This window comes from Rana temporaria, chromosome 5 (genome assembly GCF_905171775.1).
Source record: "Rana temporaria chromosome 5, aRanTem1.1, whole genome shotgun sequence".
Classification (NCBI taxonomy): domain Eukaryota; kingdom Metazoa; phylum Chordata; class Amphibia; order Anura; family Ranidae; genus Rana; species Rana temporaria.
In genome coordinates this window covers 281,369,725-281,396,271 of record NC_053493.1, presented here as the reverse complement: position 1 = coordinate 281,396,271, position 26,547 = coordinate 281,369,725, and the positions used below count along the sequence as shown (strand labels likewise).

The following is a 26,547-nucleotide window of genomic DNA, read 5'->3' as shown; positions in this document are numbered from 1 at the left end:
TGATCACTGCTGTCAGTTATACTTGTTGTCGGAAATTCCGACCGTGTGTAGGCTCCATCAGACATTTGCTGTCTGAGTTTCCGACAACAAAATTTTTTAGAGCTGGTTCTCAAATTTTTACGACAACAAGTTTTGTTGTCGGAAATTCAGATTGTGTGTATTGAATTTCCGATACACAAAATTCAACGCATGCTCAGAATCAAGCAGAAGAGCCACACTGTCTATTGAACTTCATTTTTCTCGGCTCATCGTACGTCTTGCACGTCACCGCATTCTTGGCATTCGGAATTTCCAACAACATTTGTGTGACCATGTGTATGCAAGACAAGTTTGAACCAACATCCATCAGAAAAAAATCCACGTTTTTTTTGTCGGAATGTCTGATCGTCTGTATGCGACATTACAGTTTGCTTCATTACGTGCAAAGGACATTCCATAAATCTAATAGCTGAACACATAACAAAAATAATAATCCAGATGTTTATAATTACATTTGAATTACTTAGCTATGCTAAACTGAATTTTCAAGCAGCCCACTGAAGTAGATCATCCATATTACAGCATTACAATTTGCATTATGTATATACGCAACCCTTCAGTTATAATGTCCTTGAACTGCTGGATAATCTCTGAGTGAATTTGGCTGAAAATTGGCATAAATGTGCTCTTCCTTCATGTTGTCAGACTGAAAGAAAAAAAAAACATTACAACCAAACATTAAATACATTAAAAAGTTGTTGTTTTTTTCTCAGAGAATAAATACTTCCCACCAATCCACAAGCCCACCTCCTTTGCACCATTAGCAATGTTTCCAATTATTAGAAAAATAAACTCTTATGCCCTGTACACACGATCGGATATCTGATGGAATCTAAACCGATGGATTTTTTCATCAGATATCCAATGAAGCTGACTTTCATCAGTCTTGCCTACACACCATCGGTTAAAAATCCGATCGTGTCCAACGCGGTGACGTAAAACACTACGACATGCTGAGAAAAATGTAGTTCAATTCTTCTGAGCATGCTTCGACTTGATTCTGAGCATGCGTGAATTTTTGACCGATGGATTTCCCCACAGACGATCGTTTTTTTAAAACAGGTTCTATTTTTTTTCACTGATGGGAAAAAAAATGATGGGGCCTACACACGATCGGTTCGTCCGATGAAAACAGTCCATCGGTCCGTTTTCATCAGAAGAACCGATCGTGTGTACAGGGCATAACTGTAACAGAAATATGAGTAAAAACATATATACATGTTGTGCCTCCTCAAGAGATGGTGAACTGGAGCAGACCCTTGTATAGATGGGACATATAGAGAGTGTGCTCAAGATGGTCCATGTAAAGCTACCTGTATACAGTATATGGATGCCTATTCTAATACACCCTTTGCTCAAGCATTGTGATACTTATTTTAAATATTTAGATACATATTTGACCTCATTGCTCAGAGTCTCCTAAGTGCCAATGATATATTCCCTTTGTTTTTACCTGCCTGCTATTTGGCTCTTGTTTGCTCCCATACCTGCCTCAGCAGGGGATTTGGGTGGCTCTGGCGGGATCTGTGACCGGGGTTAGTCATTTCTCCACTTTTAAATATTGGGACCTCCACACCTCCTGAGCAAGTGGCCCTGAACGGTGAAACATGTAGAAGAACTATGTACATGTGGAATTGTCTCCCATATCTCCCATATGTTAATATGCATCTCTTTGATATCATTTAAAGTTAAAGTTGGTTTGAATAGATGTTTTTCATATTGCATGGGGACAAGTCATAACTGTATGGGAGTCGCTTGAGGAGGCGCAACTTGTGCATATGTTTTCAATTATATTTCTGTTACAATAAAGTTACATTTTTATAATAATTGGAAATTAATGCTGTGAAGTCATTCCTTGGGGGGGTACCAATAAAGTCCCTTTTTCCCCTCATCCTATATACGTTTTTAGTGCAAATATTTCTGGATGTGATGCCCTAACATTAAATACTATGGTGCTTGTATCAGTATTAAGTCCCTACAGTGACTAATATAGAATATAAAAGGCTACTCAATGGGTTAACATTGGTTAGCCATTTCAGACACTAAAGCTGGCCATAGAAGGATTGAAATTTGGTTGTTTCAGCAGTTTGGTCGGTTCAGGCTCTAATGACGGACTTCTCTTGAACTGATCTGCAGTACCAATCAGTGTATTCTGTCAGTGAAAAGTGCCTGCTGTCAGAAAACAATGGCACAGCGAGGAGGATTCCGCCATCCACTTCACTTGTGAAATATGTGCTTTTTTTTTCAAGCAGCTAACCAGCGTATCAGAAAAGACAATCCATGTATGGTAAGCCTTACTGTGGGGGCAGTTGTCATCAACACAAGACTACCCTTTTAGCTGCTATTGCTATAGCTGGTGTTTGTCCATACAAGTTCAAATCCACTCCTGTACTGGGCATAAAGGATCCTCATAATATTCCTTCTCCTTATAAGCCGCCCGTAAACTCCAGTCACATTGATCACTTTAAGAGTTAAGCCCCCTTGCTGCTGCTCGTGAACTCCAATCACATCGACCACGTGCAAAGCAATCAGATCTTTCAATAGTGCTATATCTTTTTTTAAATGTTATTATATTCAAAAACGTCATAACAAATGAGCACTTACATTTCAAAAAACTTTAGCAAGCCTCTGTGTATTTTACTTGCCCCACCATTGCTAGGAAGAATGCATCACCTCTCAACTGGCTCTGTAGCCCCCGGATGTCAGTGCTCTTTCTGTCTGTTACACTCAGAATGGTGCTTCCTGGTTCCACGTTCGTCAGCCTCTCAGGTCCCTCCTACTAGTTTTGTCACTCCTCGTAAATTCCTCAGAGAGATGTGATTGGCTGATGAATGTCCTAGTAGCCCCTAGATTACCTTCAGGATACATGTATTGCTATGCTGCAGGCTTATATAAATGATTGGCATTTGATTAGTGTCAAGGCAATCACCGCAGTGAGAGTATGTGGTGTATATACCATAGACTATAGGAAAATGGGCTCCACTTTGTATCAATACGGGCTACAAGAAAATTGCGGCAACAAACCGCTATGCAAATAATAGGACATTCGGCGACCATTACAAATATAGCTTTATATTTGAAATAGTTGTAATTACATGGAAAATATTGCTAAAGCAGTGTTAAAAGAACCACCGCCATGAAGGAATATGGGATGGAAACATTTTGCTGATTGTATTAATAGGGGCTACAAGAAAATGCCGACGGTAAGCTGCTTTATTAACACAAAGACATTCATCAGCCAATCACATCTCCCTAAGCAAGTCACGAGGAGTGATTATACTAGTAGGAGGGACCTGAGAGGATGAGGGACATGGAACCAGGATGCACCTTTCTGAGTGTAACGGAAGGAAGGAGCACTGATGGCCGAGGCTGCAGAGCCGGTTGAGAGGTGATACATTTGTTCTAGCACTGGTGGTACAAGTAAAATACACAGAGGCTTGCTTACGTTTTTTGAAATGTGGGCGCTCATTTGTTATGACCATTTTGGATATAATACAATTTTAAAGACAATAAAGCACTGTTGCAAGATATGGTTGCTTTGCATGTGGTTGAGGTGATTGGAGTTCACGAGCAGCAGCAAGAATGTTTAACTCTTAGGCCCCGTACACACGACCGAACATGTCTGCTCAAACTGGTCCGCGGACCAGTTTCAGCAGACATGTTCGGTCGTGTGTACGGCCGATCGGACAGGATTCCAGCGTACATTTGCCCGCCAGACCGTTTTCGAGCGGACAAATGTTTCTAAACGTGCTTAGAAACATGCCCGCTGGAATCCTGTCCGTCGGACATGTTCAGTCCTCTGTACAGACTTACCGTACATGTCCGAGCGGCCGCCATCCCTCGCATGCGTCGAATGACTTTGACGAATGCGTGGAAGCATTGACCTTTCAGCGTCGCGGACGTCGGCGCGTCATCGGCGCGGCGACGGCGCGGCGCGAACACGTCACCGCGCTGTCTGTCCGCACTGATTGTCTCTCATTTCTGTATGATGGTGTGTACAGCCATCATACAGAAATCTCCGGGCGGGCATGTCCGCTGAAAACGGTACGGCGGACTGTTTTCAGCGGACATGTTTGCCCGTGTGTACAAGGCCTTAAAGTGATTGATGTGACTGGAGTTTACAGGCAGATTATAAGGAGAAGGAATATTATGAGGAGCATTTCAAAGGATTAATAATTCCCAAAGTCACATTTACTAAGCCTATAAGGTGAGGGCACAACCGGTGGAGAGAGCACAAGGATTATGAGAAACACATATACTGGTGGATGATTGTGGAGAGATCGATTTATTCACTATGCATATTATGTACTGGCATAATATTTTCACCATTGTTTGATTTATATAAGGACAATATATGGACAAAATCTGCACATTGCACTTTAATACGTATTTTATTGTTTGATCTATATAAGGACACTTTGTGAAAATTTGCATATTGCACTTTATTTATTTATTACACTATTGTTTATTGAATGCACTATATGTCCCTTTAGGGATATCTTTATATTTAGTGCTGCACTTTTTATGATTTTAGTTTTGTCACATTTCACATGTTTAGTAAGTGTGTTAAGTGCTGGCAGCTCCAATAGATTAACATATTGGCTCACAATGTTTTACATATTTATGATAAAGGACGTAATACACAATGTCGAATACAATGAAAAAATATAACACCTACTTTATACTTGTTCCATGTTCTCATTCACATAGCATAGTTTTAAGGAATCATTCATGCAGGCACTGAGGCTCAAACACAGTTTGCCGACAGGTGATAAAAATATATGTATCCAAATTTGCTACTTAAAGTGGTTATAAAGCCTGGTGTTTTTTTTTACCATAATGCATTCTATGCATTAAGGTAAAAAACCTTAATTGTCACAGAATCGCCTCCCCCCCCCCCTCACTCCCCTTATACTTACCTAAGCCCAATTTCGATCCACTGCTGTGCATGAGAACAGTGACTATCTTTGCACTCTCCCTCCTCACAAGGCAGATTAATAGCCGTGGGAGCTATTGGCTGCTGTCAAACACATTTTGTGACGAGAGAGCGAGTGGGCAGGGCCAAGCCATGCAGACAGGGCGGCTCGAGAGTCTGCACAAGTGCCCTCATAGAAAGCGACTTTCTATGGAAGCACCCAGTGAGGGGGTAGCCAGGAGCACCAATGGGAGACCCAGAAGAGGAGGATTGGGGCTTCTCTGTGCAAAAGCATAGCACAGAGCAGGTTAGTGTGACATGTTTGTTATTTTATTAAAAAATAAATAAAGGCTTACAATCACTTTAATTAATGTCCTATTTAAACTAAAAGGCATAAAATGAAGAAATGAGACAAAGATGATAACTGGGACTCTAGGGGATTTAAGGAGAAAAGGGCCCAAGGATTCAAGTGGTTTAACTAGTAAAATTACCCAAAATCAGTTTTTATGTTAGCTTCCGGAATTTGCCACCTGGCAGGAACCAAACAGGCAGAGAAATGGAGAACCTTATATTGCAATTAAATTCTAGGACATAACACTTGGAGCTTGCTGACAGGGGGGGAAAAGCAGAGTAAAGTCCTCATTAATCTGATAATGCTTATATAAATAATTGGCATTTGATTAGTGTCAAGGCAATCACCGCCGTGAGAGTATGTGGTGTGTACAGGGAGTGCAGAATTATTAGGCAAGTTGTATTTTTGAGGATTCATTTTATTATTGAACAACAACCATGTTCTCAATGAACCCAAAAAACTCATTAATATCAAAGCTGAATATTTTTGGAAGTAGTTTTTAGTTTGTTTTTAGTTTTAGCTATTTTAGGGGGATATCTGTGTGTGCAGGTGACTATTACTGTGCATAATCATTAGGCAACTTAACAAAAAAAAAATATATACCCATATATACCCATTTCAATTATTTATTTTTACCAGTGAAACCAATATAACATCTCAACATTCACAAATATACATTTCTGACATTCAAAAACAAAACAAAAACAAATCAGTGACCAATATAGCCACCTTTCTTTGCAAGGACACTCAAAAGCCTGCCATCCATGGATTCTGTCAGTGTTTTGATCTGTTCACCATCAACATTGCGTGCAGCAGCAACCGCAGCCTCCCAGACACTGTTCAGAGAGGTGTACTGTTTTCCCTCCTTGTAAATCTCACATTTGATGATGGACCACAGGTTCTCAATGGGGTTCAGATCAGGTGAACAGGGAGGCCATGTCATTAGTTTTTCTTCTTTTATACCCTTTCTTGCCAGCCACGCTGTGGAGTACTTGGACATGTGTGATGGAGCATTGTCCTGCATGAAAATCATGTTTTTTTTGAAGGATGCAGACTTCTTCCTGTACCACTGCTTGAAGAAGGTGTCTTCCAGAAACTGGCAGTAGGACTGGGAGTTGAGCTTGACTCCATCCTTAACCCGAAAAGGCCCCACAAGCTCATCTTTGATGATACCAGCCCAAACCAGTACTCCACCTCCACCTTGCTGGCGTCTGAGTCGGACTGGAGCTCCCTGCCCTTTACCAATCCAGCCACGGGCCCATCCATCTGGCCCATCAAGACTCACTCTCATTTCATCAGTCCATAAAACCTTAGAAAAATCAGTCTTGAGATATTTCTTGGCCCAGTCTTGACGTTTCAGCTTGTGTGTCTTGTTCAGTTGTGGTCGTCTTTCAGCCTTTCTTACCTTGGCCATGTCTCTGAGTATTGCACACCTTGTGCTTTTGGGCACTCCAGTGATGTTGCAGCTCTGAAATATGGCCAAACTGGTGGCAAGTGGCATCTTGGCAGCTACACGCTTGACTTTTCTCAGTTCATGGGCAGTTATTTTGCGCCTTGGTTTTTCCACACGCTTCTTGCGACCCTGTTGACTATTTTGAATGAAACGCTTGATTGTTCGATGATCACGCTTTTAGAAGCTTTGCAATTTTAAGAGTGCTGCATCCCTCTGCAAGATATCTAGCTATTTTTGACTTTTCTGAGCCTGTCAAGTCCTTCTTTTGACCCATTTTGCCAAAGGAAAGGAAGTTGACTAATAATTATGCACACCTGATATAGGGTGTTGATGTCATTAGACCACACCCCTTCTCATTACAGAGATGCACATCACCTAATATGCTTAATTGGTAGTAGGCTTTCGAGCCTATACAGCTTGGAGTAAGACAACATGCATAAAGAGGATGATGTGGTCAAAATACTAATTTGCCTAATAATTCTGCACTCCCTGTATATACCATAGACTATAAGAAAATGGGTGCCACTTTGCATCAATACGGGCTACAAGAAAATTGCGGCAACAAACCGCTATGTAATGCCATTTTACATACGTGTGTGTGACCTACGTATGCGTTTGCCTTAGTGCATGAGCATGGGGGGGACAGGTGGACAGGTGACCAGTCTGTTGACAGGTAAGTCATATGTAATTCAAATGTGTATGTTTGCCATTCATTCAATACAACATCACATTTCTACTGATACATATAAAAAACTCCAGTAGGTTCCTCACCTGCTGGGAACTATATACTGGACACAATGTGGGTGTTGCTGGCTTAATCTCTTGTTTTTTATGCTTCCATTTCCTGAAAAAAGAAAAAAGATTATTTTTTTTGATCAAACAATATTTGTTTTCTTACTATGAAGCCAAACTAGTTTAAAGCTTAGATTTAGTACATATTTAGGCGGGATGCAGCACCAAAAAAATTGCCACGTCATGTAAATGGTTTCATGCCATATAGGGAGCATACAGCATGAAGAGCCAGTGTAAACAATTTCCTAGAACCTGCAGCTTTGAGACCCTTCCACTGTTAGCACAATTTGGCCATAACTACTAGTGCAGCTTTACTACTCTCCTCCAGGACCCATCAGGGGTAGCATGGCGTATGGTCTGAGCACTGACAGGCTGACCCCCCACCCCTTCAACCTCTGCAGCAATGCTGGCAGCACTCATAAGTCTATCTCTCTAGGACACTGAGCACGTGCATTCAACTCCTTTGGTCGACCATGGCGAGGCCTGTTCTGAGTAGAACCTGTTATGTTAAACCGCTGTATGGTGTTAGCTATCATGCTGTAGCTCAGTTTCGGGGCCTGGGCAATCTTCTTATCATCTATGCCATCTTTATGAATAGCTACAATTCTTTTTTTCAGATCCTCAGAGTTCTTTGCCATGAGGTGCCATGTTGAACTTCCAGTGACCAGTATGGAAGTGTGAGAGCGATAACACCAAATTTAACACACCTGCTCCCCATTCACACCCGAGACCTTGTAACACTAACGAGTCACATGACACAGGGGATGGAAAATGGCTAATTGGGCCCAATTTGGACATTTTTACTTAGGGGTGTACTCACTTTTGCTGCCAGCGGTTTAGACATTCATGACTGCGTGTTGAGTTGTTTTGAGGGGACAGCAAATTTACACTGTTATACAAGCTGTACACTTACTACTTACATTGTAGCAAAGTGACATTCCTTCAGTGTTGTCACAGGAAAAGTTTTTACAAAATTGTGAGGGGTGTACTCACTTTTGTGAGATACTGTATATATATATATATATATATATATATACATTATATATATATATATATATACAGTCACAACAGGAAAATAAAGTAACGTCAGAGGAAGTAGGTGTAAAAAAATGCTTCTCCTTAAAATAAAAAAATAAAAACACACGTGTTCTATTATTGACTGTTCTGCTCGCTGGCACTAGCTTTAATAGCTCAATTTTCTCAGTTTTGTAGCTTTGTACATAACTTTTACTCTGCTTCTGAAACTGGTTTTCAAAGAATGTGTGGCTGTATATCTCGCACCAGTTGGCAAAAACACATGATACAAATATATTTCAGTAAATGTGCTGTGTATTATCCACTGACATATTTGTTATATTTTTTGGTCCTTTTGAATCAGAAAGCATTCTCCAACTGTTGGAATTTCTTAAGTTCCTTTTTAACACTGAAGGTCACATAACACATATTTGTAGAATACATTTTTTCTCATGCTTCATGACCATTGCTAACTCACTGTAATTGTTTTTTCAGACTAATGGTTTGTTAAATATTTTACAGCTCAGGCAAGTATTTGTATACGCATCAAGAGGTTTATTTCAGAAATAGATGAAAATAAGCTCTGACCGAAAGCTAGAGAAGGGCAGAGAAACTGATAAACTCTCTAGCAAGAAAGGTGACCAAAAATAACTTGCAAGGATAGGTTGTGTTGCTCATTTATTTATGAACCTTTATTTCTTGTTATAGAAGACCATGCCGCTTTCCAGGTAGCATGTTCAAACTTAAAGAATTAAAGTGGTTGTAAACCCACTTTTTCACTTTTACCTACAGGTAAGCCTATAACAAGGCTTACCTGTAGGTATAAAGAATATCTCCTAAACCTGTACGGTTTAGGAGATATTCCCCTCGCAATGCGGGCGGCGCATGCGCAGGGGGGAATCCACTACGAAAGGACCGGCATCCACCGGACCCTGTCGATTTTAAATCTCCCGCGCGCACGCACGGGAGTGACGTCATCGCCGCTCCAGCCAATCACAGCGCTGGAGCGGCGATACCCGGAAGACACGCCGGAGCAAGATGACATCCTGCTCGGCGTGGACCAGGTAAGTGGTGTTCACCTCGTTCCGAGGTAAGTATTTCATAATCGGCTAGTATGAGGTGCATACTAGCCGATTATGCCTTTTGCCTTGCAGGTTTTAAAAAAAAGTTTATGCGGTTTACAACCGCTTTAACATTTTAAGCAAGTTCATCATTCAACCGAAACAATATGGATTAATATGTAGAAATAAAGAGAGTATTTGCTCTGAATAGGGAGTGATGGTGCACTCCAGTCAAACCCAAACATTACAAAGGACATTCAGAAAAAAGTACTTGGATTTTTACAATAATGTTTAAATGTGGTCTGATTTCTTCATAGATTTAGAACCCTGCATTTGTACCAAAATGTACATTATATTACCAAAAGTATTGGGATGCTTGCCTTTACATGCTCATGAACTTTAATTGTATCCCAGTCTTAGGCCTCGTACACACGATAGGATCGCCAGAGAAGAATGGTCTGAAGGACCGTTTTCATCAGTCTAAACCGATCGTGTGTAGGCCCCATAGGTTATTTAACCTTTGATCAAAAAAATGAGAACTTGCTTTAAAATTGAACCGATGGATGCCTAACAGATAGGTCAAAACTGATCGTTAGTATGCAAAAGCATCGGTTAAAAACCTGTGCATGCTCAGAATCAAGTCGACGCATGCTTGGAAGCATTGAACTTCATTTTTTTCAGCACGTCGTTGTGTTTTACGTCACCACGTTCTGACACGATCGGTTAATTAACCGATGGTGTGTAGGCACATCAGACCATCAGTCAGCTTAACCGATGAGAACGGTCCGAAGGTGTGTATGAGGCTTGAGTCTGTAGAGTTCAATATTGAGTTGGCCCACCCTTTGCAGCTTTAAGAGCTTCAACTCTTCTGGGAAAGCTGTCCCACAAGGTTTAGGCGTGTGTCTATGGGAATGTTTAGTGCAGCGCTAAATTAGTCAAAAAGACACAATAAATAAAGTGACATATAAAACAATTGACTAAGTGAAATAATCAAAAAATGCAGTGATGGGAAAGTCCATAAATGTGTATTGTTCACGTATTGTGAAACGCGTCAAGTTTTTGCTTCACAGAACCCCATACTGCTTTTATTTCTTTACTGTTGTGATCACTTTTAATTGTTGTCATGTTTATATGACTTTGATTTTTATCTAATAAACCGTCAGTGTTTTTTTTGACCTGCACCATTTGGAGCACTTTTTTGTTCATTTGTATTTTTTTGGAGTTCACACGAATTGGCCCACATCCAGCCTGTAGCAGTACGTTTATTGATCTGTCACTTCAGCCCTCGAGATCCACATTACAGGAGCCATCGAGATTACATTGTCTACCTGGAAGACCTCACCATACCGTCTCAGGTCCTTGAGGACCATAAGCTCATCAGACCCACTGTTTTACAAACAGATGAGTCCACAACACAGGGTAAGAGTATTTCATCTTCTCTATCTGTGAAGTTATTGCTATTCCCTTTTGGCCATCGGTTATGCAACATCCAGTGCTCCCAATTGGAAGGATTTTTTTTCACAATACGTGAACAATACACATATATGGACTTTCCCATCACTGCATTTTTTGATTATTTCACTTAGTCAACTGTTTTATATGTCACTTTATTTATTGTGTCTTTTTGACTAATTTAGTGCTGCACTATTTGTTCTCTATTCTTGATACACTTTGTTTGTTGGAGTGCTGGCAGCTTTTTTTCACGTGGGTTTAGCGCAGTTTTTTCCTTTATTTAACATTTCTATGGGAATGTTTAACCATTCTTCCAGAAGCACATTTGTGAGATCAGGCACTGATGTGGAAAACAAGGCCTGGCTAGCATTCTCTGCTCTAATTCACCCCAAAAGTGTTCTATCGGGTTAAGGTCAGGACCGTGCAGGCCAGTTATGTTCCTCCACCCCAAACTCACTCATCCATTTCTTTATGGACCTTGCTTTGTGCACTGGTCCAAATCATTTGGTGGAGGGGGGATTATGGTGTGGGGTTGTTTTTCAGAGGTTGGGATTGGCCCCTTAGTTCTAGTGAAGGGCATTCTTAGGCCTAGTACACACGAAAGGATTTATCCGCGGAAACGGTCCGGGAGACCGTTTCCGCGGATAAATCCTCTGGCGGATTTTGATCTCATGGTTGTACTAACCATGAGATCAAAATCCCAGTGGAATTCCGTCCGCGGTGACGTGTTGCGCCGTCGCCGCGATGATGACGCGGCGACGTGCGCGACGCTGTGATATAAGGACTTCCACGCATGCGTTGAATCATTACGACGCATGCGGGGGATGGATTCGGACGGATTGATCCGGTGAGTCTGTACAGACCAGCGGATCAATCCGTTGGACTGGATTCCAGCGGATCGATTTCTTAGCATGTCAAGAAATTTTGATCCGCTGGATCGTACACACCAGGGGATCTATCCGCTTAAACCGGTCCACGGATCAATTCCAGCGGATCGATCCTCTCGTGTGTACGGGGCCTTAAGGTGTCAGCATACTAAGACATTTTGGACAATTTCATGCTCCCAACTTTGTGGGAACAGTTTGGGGATGGTCCATTCCTGTTCCAAAATGACTGCGCACCAGTGCACAAACAAGATCCATAAAGACAAGGATGAGTGAATTTGGGGTGGAGGAACGTGACTGGCCTGCACAGAGTCCTGACCTCAACCTGATAGAACACCTTTGAGATGAATTAGAGCGCATACTGCGAGCCAGGCCTTCTTGTCCAACATCAGTGCCTGACCTCACAAATGCGCTTCTTGAAGAATGATCAAACATTCCCATAGACACACTCCAAAACCTTGTGGACAGCCTTCCCAGAGGAGTTGAAGCCGTTATAGCTGCAAAGAGTAGGCAAACTCAATATTGAACCCTATGGACTAAGACTGGGATCCCATTAAAGTCCACGTGCGTGTAAAGGCAGGCATCCTAATACTTTTGATAATATATGAACATTGCATTGGCTTGCTTTGCTTTGTGTTTAGGTGTATTGCGTTGTATTTTTTATTTGTTGACTTAACTGATAAAATGCATGCCAACCTCTGCCACACCTGAAAAATAGCATGTAGCGTATGAAATGTAATTAATTGAGAGCTGTACCAACATTTTATCTCAACTGTGAAGCATGATGTAGGAAAAAGGGGCTAAATTGCTTATTCAGGAGCTAGACAGCATGCTATAATTGAAGCAACACAGAGTACAAAAATGCAAATATTGCTAGGGTAGCATTGTGTCATTAAAAGGTTAAAAGAAGAAAAATTAGACTGGCATGACCTAAGGAAAACTGATCATGAAAGAAAGCCCAGAAATATCAAAGACCTAAAATAGCCGTGTAAGGAGGGATAGTCTAATATTTCTCCTAAGAATTGTGCAAATAGTTTCAGCAGCTATAGAAAAAAATCAGCTGAGATTATTGTTTCTAATAGAATTTCTATCAGCTACAAAATAGAAATATGCATACAATATTTATATTGTTTTACTCAAGACTGTGAATATTGAAACAGATTTTTCAGTAAAGACAAGAACAAGTACAAATGCTTATGTTTTATTAGTCTAAGCAGTCTGGTTTGGTCTATTACTAAAGCTGTGACCACACTTCAAGTATAAATCCAGGTAATTCTAAAAGGTTTTCAATGTTTTCAGCACATGCAAGGGACAAAATGTATGTACGCTCCTTCCAATTTAATTTAAGCATTGTTTTAGTACATCAAATCTTTGGTTTTAAACTCCTCATTAGTAACCTGATGTTTTGGAACAGCTAAACCAATGTTTGTGATTTCTCAGGCCAGACATTTTAATGATCAAAGTCTCTCTGCAGCCACTACAGTTCTAAAGAAGCAACCCATGGTCATTTAGAAAGATTGAGCAACCGAAATGCATTTTTGAATGTATGTACCGTATATACTCGAGTATAAGCCGACCCGAATATAAGCCATGGTACCTAATTTTACCACAAAAACTGGCAAAACATATTGACTCGAGTATAAGCATAGTGTCCCCATCAGTAGTCCCATCAGAGTGTCCCCATCAGAGTGTTCCCATCAGAGTGTCCCCATCAGAGTGTCCCCATCAGAGTGTCCCCATCAGAGTGTCCCCATCAGAGTGTTCCCATCAGAGTGTCCTCATCAGAGGGTCTTCATCAGAGTGTTCCCATCAGTAGTTCAATCAGAGTGTCCCCATCAGTAGTTCAATCAGTGTGTCCCGATCAGTAGTCCAATCACAGTGTCCCCATCAGTAGTTCAATCAGAGTGTCCCCATCAGTGTCCCATTACTTAGCTTCCACATTAGCTATGTACCGGTACTGAACAGTGCATATACATCACCAGCACGTACTAGAGCTGACTTCAGCTATCCTTCATCTCCCGATCACCTGCCCACTGCAGAAGGATCTTTAATACAAACAGCGGCCAATGACGTCAGTGGCTGCTAGGACATCGGCAGTCCCAGCAGCCAGTCCAGACAGCGTCACAGCATGGGCGGGAGTGTCTTTTTCTGCCAGACACGAGCGGGGCGGATGTGACTGGGATACAGATACCCCCTGCTCTACAGGACAGGATGAATCCAGATTGACTGAACACCCGCACTCACCACCGCGGAGACCAGTAAGTGGCACCTCATTTGAGTATAAGCCGAGGGGAGCATTTTCAGCACACAAAAAAACGTGCTGAAAAACTCGGCTTATATTGGAGTATAAACGGTAATCAGATTTACACCTTGAAAATACTAATTGATGAAAGAAGGGCACATTCCTCTGCAATCAATATAATGACTGACCCTATCCAATGGATACATTGTAAACTTTGGGTCAGCTGTGCATCCAAGGAATTCATCCATATGCTGATATATAGGCATGGTGCATTTCACAATAAAAAAACCCCTGCAGAATGGTGAAAGAGGATTTTTTAACATCAATATGATATAAGAGTTTGGAATGTGGGGTTACCAATTGCCCCATAATTTTGCCCCTTGCTCACACCTCTCCAGCAGCATTTATCAGCAATTCCTAATTGTCAGTTTGACATTCATGTTTTTGTTTTATTTATATAGGAACAGACCTTCACAAACTGTTACTCACAGAACACTGTCTGCAGAGTCAAGAAGATTTACAATGAAGCTACATTATTACTGCTTTATTGGAACTAAAGCTTCAACAGTTTGTGCAGACCTTTACAAAATATAGGAAGACGGTGCATTTACGATACAATTCAAGACAAGAGCATTAGAAGGACCCTGTTTATGAGGGCTTACAATCTAAAAGGAAAATAATAGGTAATAACTGCAATAGGCAAAAGTAAGCATACGCTTGCCTGAAGAGATGAGTTTCGAAATTGCCTAAAGGCAAACCAAGTAGAAAATAGCCAAATAGGTTGAGGTAGTGAGTTCAAGAAAAGGGGGCATGCTTTGAAGAAATTCTGCACATGAACATGGGAGGAGGAGACAAGGGAGCTAAAGAGCAGGAGATCTTGGGAAGAGTGAAGAGGACAGTTTACTTCAGTGGACTTCTTCAGAACAAGGAGGGGTTATTCAAACTGATCCTTATATACCTTTCAAAGACGAAGGTCCACAGGCTCCCTCCAGTGTTAATTTAGCATCACAGTAATGAACTGAACAGAAAAATGGCTGTGTATTTGCACATATCTACAGTGATTGAGGGTTAATAAATGAATTAGCACCATCTTGTGGTTATGTAGTATATTGTCCTATATGAAATTAAGGATAACTGAACTCTAATGTACTTAGTAGGTCATTCTAACAAACAAATTTCCCACTGAAACAGCAAATTTTTCCTAGAATTTTTCACTTTCTAGTTTTTAATATTTAATGTTTTAATTTTTACTTTTTTGAGGCAAGAGATCAGGCTGGCAATCGGAGATAACAACCACAAACATCTTGTTTAAACTAGAGATACCCAGATGGTCAATAGAATTCAAGCAGGGTCCTTTCTAATTAATCATCAAGAAACATATTGAGATTCAGTTCTGTGTTCAATCATTTTGGTGTTAAAGTACTGTATTTAGATTGTAAATCCAATACAGTGCTTTCCTTTGCATAATAAGACTTTCTCAAAGCCTCCTCTTCTAGGGGACAAGTTCAGAGCAAAAATCCCCTTTATTTTAAAACCATCTGTTTTTTCCACATGGAAATTGTTAAAGTGCTAAGCTAGGGGGTTATCTTTCTCCCTTTCTTTGTTATCTTTATAAGGGGGACTTTTTATGTCTCACCAACACGGATCCTCAACTGTCGCTTTGTTTTTCATGTATACAATTTATTACAGGGAGATTCCATCATATATATTACTTTGCTCATAGAGAAGTTGATGAATTTTTTAATCTCCAAAGTTTTCAGTCGGTCTATGCCCGTGAACACCCGAGTCTTTGCAATTGGGGACAAATCTGGCAGTGGCCGCAGGGATGTATCCTAGTTAGTTTGGGTAAGTCAGTTAGCCAATTACCAGGCATGTCCCTTTTGTATTCGGAATGTACTAGGAGATTATTTAAATTAGGCGATCGGCATGCCACCATGAGGGGACTAGGGCCCACTATTTATGAAATGGAAGAGTTTGCTGTAATAATATGCCAATGTCTTTGCAAGATTGAATGTTCCCCTATTGTCTTTCATATTTGGTTATCAATCTGGTATTACCCAATGGGCTTTCATTCTTTAATTTTTGGTTTTCATTTCCCAATAGTGTTCCCGGATCCATATCAAGTACTCTCTTTTTAGCTCTTCTTAGAAATTCATGTGAGTAACCTCTTTCTCTGAAACATTTATACATTTGAGTAGCTTCTTTTTGAAATTGCTCAATGTCAGTACAGTTTCTTCTAATTCAAAGAAACTCACCTATCCGTATAGCGTTTTTAAAGAGTCTCAGATGGTGATTTTCTGCATGTAGCAATGTATTGGCTACGGTTTCTTTCCTAAAAGTTTGCGTAAGTAATTGACTTCCCTCAATTTAAACATTTGAATCGTAGAAAGGGATTCCTTTTGTATCAAAATTAAATATTAATCTGATATTTTTTCTCGTTGATGTTCAGATCTTTAATAAACTGCCTTAATTGAATCTCTGTTCCACTTCAGAGAATCAAAATGTCATCAATGTACCTCAGCCACTGTAGGACGTGGCCAAGGTACATTGGTAACTGATATACATCCTCCTTTTCCCAGAGCCCCAGGTGCAAACAAGCATGTGCTGGGGCCCATAGGGGACCCATGGAGGTTCCGCAAATCTGCTGATAGTTCATTCCCATTAACTGGAAGTAGATGTTATTTAACATGAATTTCAATAATTCAAGGGTGAATTTGTTTTGAGTTCTCATCTCGGGGTAATAAAGTTCTAGGAAATGTGCCACTGCCAGTATGCCCCAATTGTTTGGGATGGATGTGAATAGAGATTCCATGTCCACCCGGACCAATAATGTTCCCTCTGGAACCACAATGTTTAAATTCTGGTTAAAACATCTTGTGTATCCTGCACAAAGGATGGTACAGTAGTTACCATACCATTAATCATGCAAATTCAAGTATCTACCAATGCGCTCAAAAGGGCCATTGACTGCCCATACAATGGGCCTTCCTGGTGGTTTGTTTGGATTCTTGTGAATCTTTGGTATCATATAAAACGTTGGTATATCGAATGTATCCACTCTCAAAAACGAATATTCGTATTTTGACAATAAGTTCGCTTTGAAGGCACATAGTAATTGGAAGTTCAACGTGACAACTAATATGCAGTGGGTGGGGCCTGACAGAGGGCCCTTGCTTAATATGGTCTGGAGGCCCTGGGTGTTGTCAGTCCACCCCTGCAAGGAGCACTGGTGCAGTGACCCGGGAGAACCCCCACATTTTAAAGTTGGGGGTGCCATATATAGAATCCACCCTGGGTGCCAAATGCTTTAGGTACACTCCTGACTGTATGTCAGGCCAAAAAAAAGTACATCTTTGCTATACGGGCACTTTTCCCAGTATTGTTTGAATTTAAAAATATACTTTGATCTGCTGGAAGACTAGTAAGCGCCTAACTTTTTGTGCACTCTGCCTATGTCACATTGAAATGGCAAGCAGTGTTATCAGTACTTCCTAGTTCTCCACTGTGGGTTAGGCCTTCTTTACATGGGTGAATTAATGCGTACACCCATACGAAAGTAATTTTTGCCCACATGGGATGCACAGCTGATCTGTGCAGGTAGTCCCATTCATGTTAATTGAGATTCAGCAGTTGCAGGGGGGGTGTTCTGTCCATAATGCACATGGCAGGGGCACATACCAGAGATCTGACTTCTGAGCTAGAGTCCAGAAAGACATATTTTATTTTCAACTATTAATTTTATTAAACACCAAAAAAGGGTGAGGCCCCCACAGTATAAAAAAGAGTGTGAACAGCGCCAAAGATACACAGTCCATGTACAGTGCTGAAGATAGTTGCAAATATCATACGTTTCAGCTCACATGGTAGCTTGGAACGATAAATCAAGTGTCCGCCTCCAAAGAGGTTCAAGTTCACAAACATCAACTTCTGTGGAAATGTCAGGAGGTGGAGGGCTCTCCCCCTTTGCTTTTTCACCATTTCTTAAAGAAAAAAAAAAAAACAATAATTGGGGTGTGGGGCTAAACAGGACGAGGGGAAGGGACACCACAAAAGGGGGGAGGGAGACAGAAAAAAAGGAAAATAAAGACATGGCGGCAGCTGAAGGATATGATCACAAATAAAAAACAGGGATGATCTATGACCCTAAAAGGTGTTGCCCTTCATTATAGAAGATAAAGCTATTCCATTTAGTCCAGGTCTTCGTGTAAGTTTCCCGTCTGTGTTGTGCAGTGAGGATTAACGGGGTTGTAAAGCGTTATGTTTTTTTCTCCTTAATGCATCCTATGCATTAAGGTGAAAAAACACTTTGAACTCTCGGGCCCCCCCAGCCCCCTGTTTTACTTACCTGAGCCACAAAACTCTGTGAGCACGATCCCGCAATGGTTTCCAGCTTGAAGCGGCTCTTCATTGGAGAATGATAGCAGCCATTGGCTCCCGCTGCTGTCAATCAAATCAATGATGTGGCACGCCAGGGGCGGGCCAAGTGATACAGTCGGCAGCTATGGCCGTTGACTGTATCACAGGAGCATGCCTGCAAGCTAACCCCCTTGGGAGAGCGCTTCCCAGAACAGGGGTTATCTGTTGTGGGGAGGAGCCGTGACAGCCGCCGAGGGACCCCAGAATACCAGGAACGGGGCCACTCTGTGCAAAACGAACTGCACAGTGGAGGTAAGTATGATATGTTTGTTATTTTAAAAAAAATAACTTTGCAACCCCTTTAAATCCTCCATTCTTTTTACTTCCTCCACTTTCCTCAGCTAATGTGCAATCGTCGGGATTCACTGTTGCTTTGAATAGAGGGGTACGCATGCTTTTGCGGCATTAAGCAAGTGACGTATTAGTGATTACTTGTATGCTTTAGTATGGATCTTTAAGTGGTGTAAGAGAAAAAACGCAGCATCGTCCGGGATATTATACTCTGTAAACTCCTGTGTGATGCGGCGGACTTCTACCCTAGAAAGGTTTCAATCTGGGGCAAGACCAGAAAATATGTAGTAGCGACCAATCCTCCTCCCCACAGCGCCAGCAATGGTCCAAGGCAGAGGGGAAGCATTTGTGCAGGCTAGAGGGTGCCAGGTACCATCAGGATAACAATTTAAAATGTGTCTCTTGTGAAGATTTGAGAGCAAAGTTAATGATACGCTGCTTTTGTACCGCAGAGAATGTACAGCAGCAAGACATATTTTAAGTATACTTCCTCTCTCATTGTAATTTACTGCTATACTCCTTTGTTTAAAGGTGTATTACATCCAATTCCTTACCTTACAATACATACCAATGCAGTACTAAGGATTACTAGGATTGTAAATAAAGATGACCCATACATGAGAAGGACAGTAGAAAGTGAAGCAATTCCTGAAAAATAAATAGAAAAATCAAATATTACAAAATATCTATATCTTTCTAAATTGACACATTTCTGCATCCTATACCTATTTACAGTATTTATCAGGTTTTCAAACTTATACATCTGTTTTATACTTGCAAAACATCACACGTATTACAGTAAAACTCCTGGAAAACTGCTGAAATGCATACTGTATATGTGAAGTGTTCTACCTTGTAAAGAATTGATCATTTTGCTCAGCCCTCTTGTTTGCTGTACATTTGACAAATTACAGGAATATCATGTCACTATTCATGGTTCTTTCCCTTGCTCATTAACAGTATTATACATCCCAGTGTGGCTGGTAATATATTTAAGGGGGGGTTGTCAAACAATGCACCCACACCCACAGTCGGTCGGGCTATTAAAGGATACATCCTTCGGCAGGTAAACCATTTTAAATGCATACTGTATATATAACTGTATATCTCATGCCTGGTGAAAATTTCAACATTTACTTCGAAAAGCTTGTCTTTAGAGCTTAGGAATGAGCTACCAGTTTGGTCCAAAACTGTTTCAGTGCAACTTTTGCTTCTTCAGGTGTTAAAGTGAGTATAAATCTTCCAATGTGGACACCTGTTTTAGTGACAACTTAGCGGATATCCTCTAACTTCCTGTTGCATCTCTAGGAAAATAAGTAGAGGAAAATCTCCCCATCAAGACATAGACAGCAGATAATAAACTGCAGTTTTAACACTTCCTACTCCAAAATAGAAAAGTTTTTTGTTGTTGCTATAAATTCACCTTAAAGGGTACAGTGAGCCTTACTCCATGAAAATGTTGTCATAATCATCACCAGGGTAGAAATGCCCCTGCATTTTCAGGGGGGTGTTCTGTACACCATCTGTGTACAGAACAGCCCCAGGAAGCCATATTGCATTTTATAGAAAATTACAAAGCTGCACGTTGGAAAGGAAAAGTAATTTTTAATAGCATTCAATTACAATATGACTTCGCAATTACAGTATATATGTTATTTTCTTTTGTCTCACAAAAGTGAGCCTTTAATTAACCTTATTCTCTTTGCATTGGTGGTCAGTGGCAGTGTTATTGTATGATTCCCCATCCACGCTGGTAGATAGTAGCAGTAATATTTCCCTTTCCCCCATATTTGTGGTTAGTGGCAGTGCCACAAAAAAGCCAATGAGGCATGTCAAGGTGTTGTTGGGCATATTGTAACCAGGCTTTTTTGTGGAACTTGTACAGTAAAGGCTTCTTTCTGGCAAATTGACCATACAGCTCTTTTTTGTTCAAGTATCACCGGATGATGATAATATAAAGTTAGGTTTAGGAAGAGAATATGTTTACAGAGGCTCTTTCCCCCTCCATTAATATGCAAATATCAGCAAAGGGGGGAAGTTAGGGGGAGGAGATTTAGCTTTTGAAATAGACATGTGTTTGGAATGACAGACAGGAAGACATGGATGCGAGGAGCTCGAGAACTTTAAAGAACTTTTGAGTTGGACTGAGCAAGGAACCATGAAGTCCATTAGATCCTGACCCCTAAGTGGAGTAACTGTTTTGTTTACTTAATGCGTACATATTGTACATGCTTATATTTGTAGGCATATATTTTGTAAGCTGTGAATTGTGTTATATTGTGCATCCTAAAGAACTTAAATAGATAGACGCAAAGCATTACACATGCACAGGTCTGTGACATCACAAAGGGGACGGTGCCACCAGGTGTCATCTCCAGGTGGCCCCGCCCTTACCTGTATAAGAATGTCAAACAGCGGAGGAGGCATTGGGCGGTTGCCTGTTGTCACGAATTGTCCCACACTCCGATTGAGTGTTTTCGTCATACACCGCTTCCTTCAGCCTGAATATAGATATTAGATATTCCAAATCTCTGACAACCGAGATCTAGACAGTACTCATTTTGACTGCTGAACATGAACTGTTTATTTGAACACAGGCACACAGAGCTATTCAAACTTTTCATCAGAAGACTGTCCAATCAGTAGGGAGAGCTGTTGGAAGAATTCTCCCCCTCCCCTCTCACAGATAATCTACATAGACATACACAGCCTCTAATAGGTTGCTCCCAAGGCAGACAGACACAATAGAACAATGGGATATAGCCACACCTAACAAACACATAGCAACCCCCACCCCATCTCAAACCATTTAGCAATGGTCTCTGATGAACAGTGGACTTTATCTTCATATATTCTTGAGGTCAGACTGGGGTTCTCGGTCACCCTATGCCCCGAATAGACATAGGGTGACTTACACATGGGAGGAGCTGGGGAGCTGGACTAGGAGCTCTCCATGGTAAGCAAGGTTCCACAATTCCCCCCACCTCGCTTAATGTGACTCCCGTCACACATGGCCCCTTTAGGCAGAAGACTAACACAGCAGGAGACCCCAAACAGGTTGACTTTGAAGTTATTCCGTAGTTCCAGTCCCCCAATGCCCTTACCTACACAGTACCCAAAACACATTGTCCCAAACAGAACATTACTCACCCAGCCAACCTCTGCCTATCTCATAGAACATACCTGCCACTGGGGAGAATGACAGACTGGTCCTTCTCCCTGGAGTCCTTTTAGCTGCTGGAGAGAAGACAGGGTGACTGGGCTCACTCCATCAGAATGTTGGGGATCTGGGCCGACTGCCCAGCATCTCTGGGGTATATAGGTGGAGACTGAAGTCCTCTCCACTGTTACTAGATGAACATCCCCCAGTGTTTGCAGAGCAAGGCTGACATCCTCCTGTCCCAATGCCAAACCTTTTTTCTGGGGTTGGGTCAATGGAGACTGAAGTCCCATCCACTACCACAGGAATTCCATCTTCTGTTAGTTGAGGGCAGAGGCCAGCAGAATTGTTGCCAGCCCTTCTGCTGGGTTGCTGGCATTATTCTAGGGTGCCATCTGTTGCTGGGAATGGGAGCCAGCTGCTCCATCTCCCTTACCCTCACCTGGCTGCTGGGACGACATGTCTCTGGTACTGTCTCCCAGGTGCACTGATCTTTTGCTGGGGGGGAAAGATTGCTTCCTCTTAATCTGCCTCTGGGAAGTGATCATCTCCTTCTCACCCTGGGCCTCCGGGGTGCCGCCGGTGTGTGGCAGAGGTTTTGAACCCTCTGTCCAGTTGTCAGCGCTTCAGCTGGAGATGTTTCTGGTAACTCCACAGATTCTGCTGGCAGAAAATCCCATGTCTGTGTCAGTGGTGTGGGAGAAAGGCCGACTGCCTCTTCTCTCAGGGAGGCTGAAGCTGCTGTTAGTGCTGGGCAGAGCTCAGTGTTGTTTGGCCCTGATGCCAGCTCTTCTGCTGGAGGCTCACCAGGGTGTCCTTGCTCAGGCTTTTCTACTTAGAGGATCTGCACCCTGTACAACAAAAAAGTCTGTAGCTACAAATACTGTAGCTGCTGACTTTTAAAAAATAAACACTTACATGTGCCAGGATCCAGAAATGTCCTCACCTGACCCAGTTCTTTGCCAGACTTTGGGTTCAGGCACCAGTACCCTAACTGTGGGCAGCCACTGGTGATTTCTTGCAGCTTCAAGGCCAGCCACCCCATGAATCATCCAAATGAGTAAGCTCCGTTTTTTGGGGGAATTTGCACTTTAAGTTTTAACTGCTTTCCAAATCAATTAAATTAGAATGTTAATCGCTCTAATGTACCTGACATATTTTAGCTGGTGTAAACTAAAAGTTTAATTGGACATTAAGGAAAATCTTTATGCATTTGGGTAAGTTTTTCTCCTTTTTTTGACAGGCACTGTGCCAGTACCATCGCCTGAATTGTACAATCCTGCACAGTGCAAATAAGGACAGCATCCATTTGTTCATAAGAAAATAGCAGCCTGAGTAATAGCACCCAAAGTAGGATGCATAGCAAGTCTACGTAGAGAGTAAATATAGCTGCCCTCATATGCAATTACCATCCATACATGGAAATGGGGCTTGGAACAGATAAACCTACATTTATACACTGATTACATTCACATAACTGATTTTATTTTTTAAAGATTATAGATTTAATTAGGCAGCAATCAGCTTTAAGTATTGTAGTATTGAGGTATTTCAGACACAGAATTTAATACAAAGCAAAGTATGTTATTGCACTGTGATGATTTTAGCTGTAACTCCATGGAGACTGCATGCTGTGAATACATACTAATGGGAAACGTTATTGTAAAAAATATTTGCGTAAAATAAATGAAAAGGGAAAATTAGATTTTGAAATATAAAAATACAGAAATAATCTAATTTGAATATGGTCTGGTCTCCTTTATCTATTTGTTTATTATGTACTTGTCCTACCGTGCGTCAGTTTATGTCAATGAAGTCGTCATACCGTGAACTATATTTAGCTTTAAGTTCCATATTTTAAAAGTCTGCTCATTGGGCATGTCAGCTTTTAAATTACTAAATCTGTGTGTTTATTGATTTTCTTCTGGAATACTATGAAATAAATGGTAGACAGCTACTTTGTAAAATGATTACACAATTGTGGTCTATGTCAAATAAAATAAAAAAGCCCACATGTTGAAAAGGCCAGCTGGTAACCTGGTGACTGAACAAACAGAGAATAGATAGAACACAGTAACAGGATGTGAAGACCTGACTATAACACACGCTATGAGATGCAGGGTTACAATCTCCCACTTTTACAGAATAAAGCCTCGTACACACGGGCCAGAATCTCGTCAGGAAAAAACATTGTTTTTCCTGACGAGATTCTTGGCAAGAATCTCTTGTCGCCCGAGTGTACACACACTTCTTTCAAAATAACCACGGTTCTTTTGAAAGGCAAGAACGTGGTGACGTCATCACGTACGACGAGCATGCGCTCGTCACATTCGATTCCATCGCGGCCATCTTGCTTCACCCTACCTGGAAGCTACCTCGCATGGTGGGTGATTTTTCTGTGCAGGGACCGGAACCCAAAGTTCTACTTTAACTGGAATCGGAAAAGTTCTTTAAATACTTAAATAAAGCTGAAGAAAGATTGCCAAAAGGTTTTCAAAATTTTGATTAAATAAAAAAAATAAAAATGAACATTGGATTTCAAACACTGTTTAGGAACCGTAGAGACCATTCTATGTGCATTAGCATTTGCAAAACCTTGCCAAAAGCTTGCTGTACATACTTTAACAAGCTAAAGTTCATGTGAACAAAATCTAAGGGCAAATTTTGTGACTCACCAGCCAGTTAGAATAACATTCCTCCTACAGCCAGTATAAGCGATGTACAGATAAGAGAAAAGACTTTCCTTTATCCAGTCCACTAATCCGTTCTAAAAGCAATGCAACTTTGCCCTCTTGTACTATAACTTCTGTTATGTACAGGTAGAGAGAGTGGCACATCCTTTCTCTAGATATTTTCTCAGTCTTAAAAGTACTCAGCTGCGGACTGAAGGAAGAATTACAAGTTAACTCGTCTGTGTATTAGTTAGTGATCAATTCTGGAATTACTTTGACGGATATTTTACCAAATGAAGACGTAGAATAAGCTTCCATTTACACTAATGCAATTTCAGATGCGACTTGAGTCACACAGAATCACATGACAATGGAAAGCACCTTACTTTCAATGGTGCCTGTTCCCATCAATGCAACTCATCATGGTGGAAAAGGTTCCTGTACTACTTAGGTGCGATTCCAGACCCATTTTGACCCCATAAAAAATGCAAACCACATCTAAGTAGCATCCAAGTTGCACTACACAATCGCAGCTGAAAGTTGGATCAAAATCTGATCACAGAAGTGTGAACCTAACCTAAAGGAAGAGAAAGGCAGCGGTGGTTGATGTATAGCAACATTTTGGAAACAAAAGGTGGGACATGCATAACTGATGCCCTCGTAAATGTGATCGGGATTCCCGGTTGTAAAAAGTCTGCCAGGAATTTTGTGGGGAAAACCGAGAACCTGCTCGGTCGTTTTCCCCGTGTACACAACAGAGGTTTTCCTGTCGGGAAAGCTGCAGTGAGAGCTTTAGCTGGGAATCCCGGCCGTGTGTATGCTCCACCGCAGTGTTTCCCATAGGGGAACTGCCGGGAAAAAGACAGCCGGGAATTGCAACAGGAAAAAAGAGAACATGTTCTCATTTTTCCTGCCGCGATTCCCATCGGTTTTCCTGTCGGGAAAACTGCAATGGAGCATACACACGGCCAGTTTTCCCGGTCAAAAGCTGTCATGGCAGTTTTACCGACGGGAAAACTGGTCGTGTGTACGAGGCATTATGCCGCGTACACACAACCGTTTTCCGCGATGTGAAAAATGACATTTTTGTTTAATGTCATTAAAAACTATTGTGTGTGGGCTCCAAAGCATTTTTGGCAACGTTAAAAATGGCCATTAAAAATTTAGAACAAGCTCTAAATGTTCACGTTGTTTTTAACATTGTCGTTTCAAACGTCGTAAAAAATGGTCGTGTGTGGGCTTTAACCATGTGAAAATAACGCGCATGCTTAGAAGCAAGTTATGAGATGGGAGCGCTCGTTCTGGTAAAACTACAGCTTGTAATGGAGATAGCACATTCATCACGCTGAAAAGCGTGAATCATCTTTTACTAACAAAAAATCAGCAAAAGCAGCCCCAAGGGTGGTGCCATCTGAATGGTACTTCCCCTTTATAGTGCCATCGTACATGCTGTACGTCACCGCGCTTTGCTAGAGCATTTTCTTTTCATGATCGTGTGTAGGCAAGGCCGGCTTAACAATAATCGGGTTGAAGAAAACATATTTTTTTCTAGACCATTAAAAATGGTCGTGTGTACGCGGCATTAGACTTGCAAAGGCTGTTATCACAAATCTGTAAAATACTGAATTGATGAATTAAAAGGAACTCAGATACTGCAAAAATCAATGCTTCAACATGTTGGCTTGACAACTAAATTTTTTGTTTTTTATTTTCCTTGCATGTCCCCCTCGGATCTACAGCGACTGCACTTCCAAGCACCAAAGTGGATTTGCATTTAGCTGTCTTCAGCCATTGAAAAATAACT

At 41.3% G+C, this 26,547-nt stretch overlaps 1 protein-coding gene across 1 annotated transcript in view; it reads right to left on the bottom strand.

Moving 5' to 3' along the window:
- Positions 1 to 325: 325 nt before the first annotated feature.
- Positions 326 to 26,547, bottom strand: part of LOC120940829 — a 60,891-nt gene continuing 34,669 nt past the window's right edge. Inside the window, exons 3-5 of the mRNA XM_040353903.1 lie at positions 19,466 to 19,559; positions 7,531 to 7,603; positions 326 to 685 (exon numbers count right to left, since the gene is read on the bottom strand). Coding sequence (XP_040209837.1) covers positions 596 to 685; positions 7,531 to 7,603; positions 19,466 to 19,559 — 257 coding nt within the window. The 3' untranslated portion in view covers positions 326 to 595. The remainder of the gene's footprint in view (positions 686 to 7,530; positions 7,604 to 19,465; positions 19,560 to 26,547) is intronic.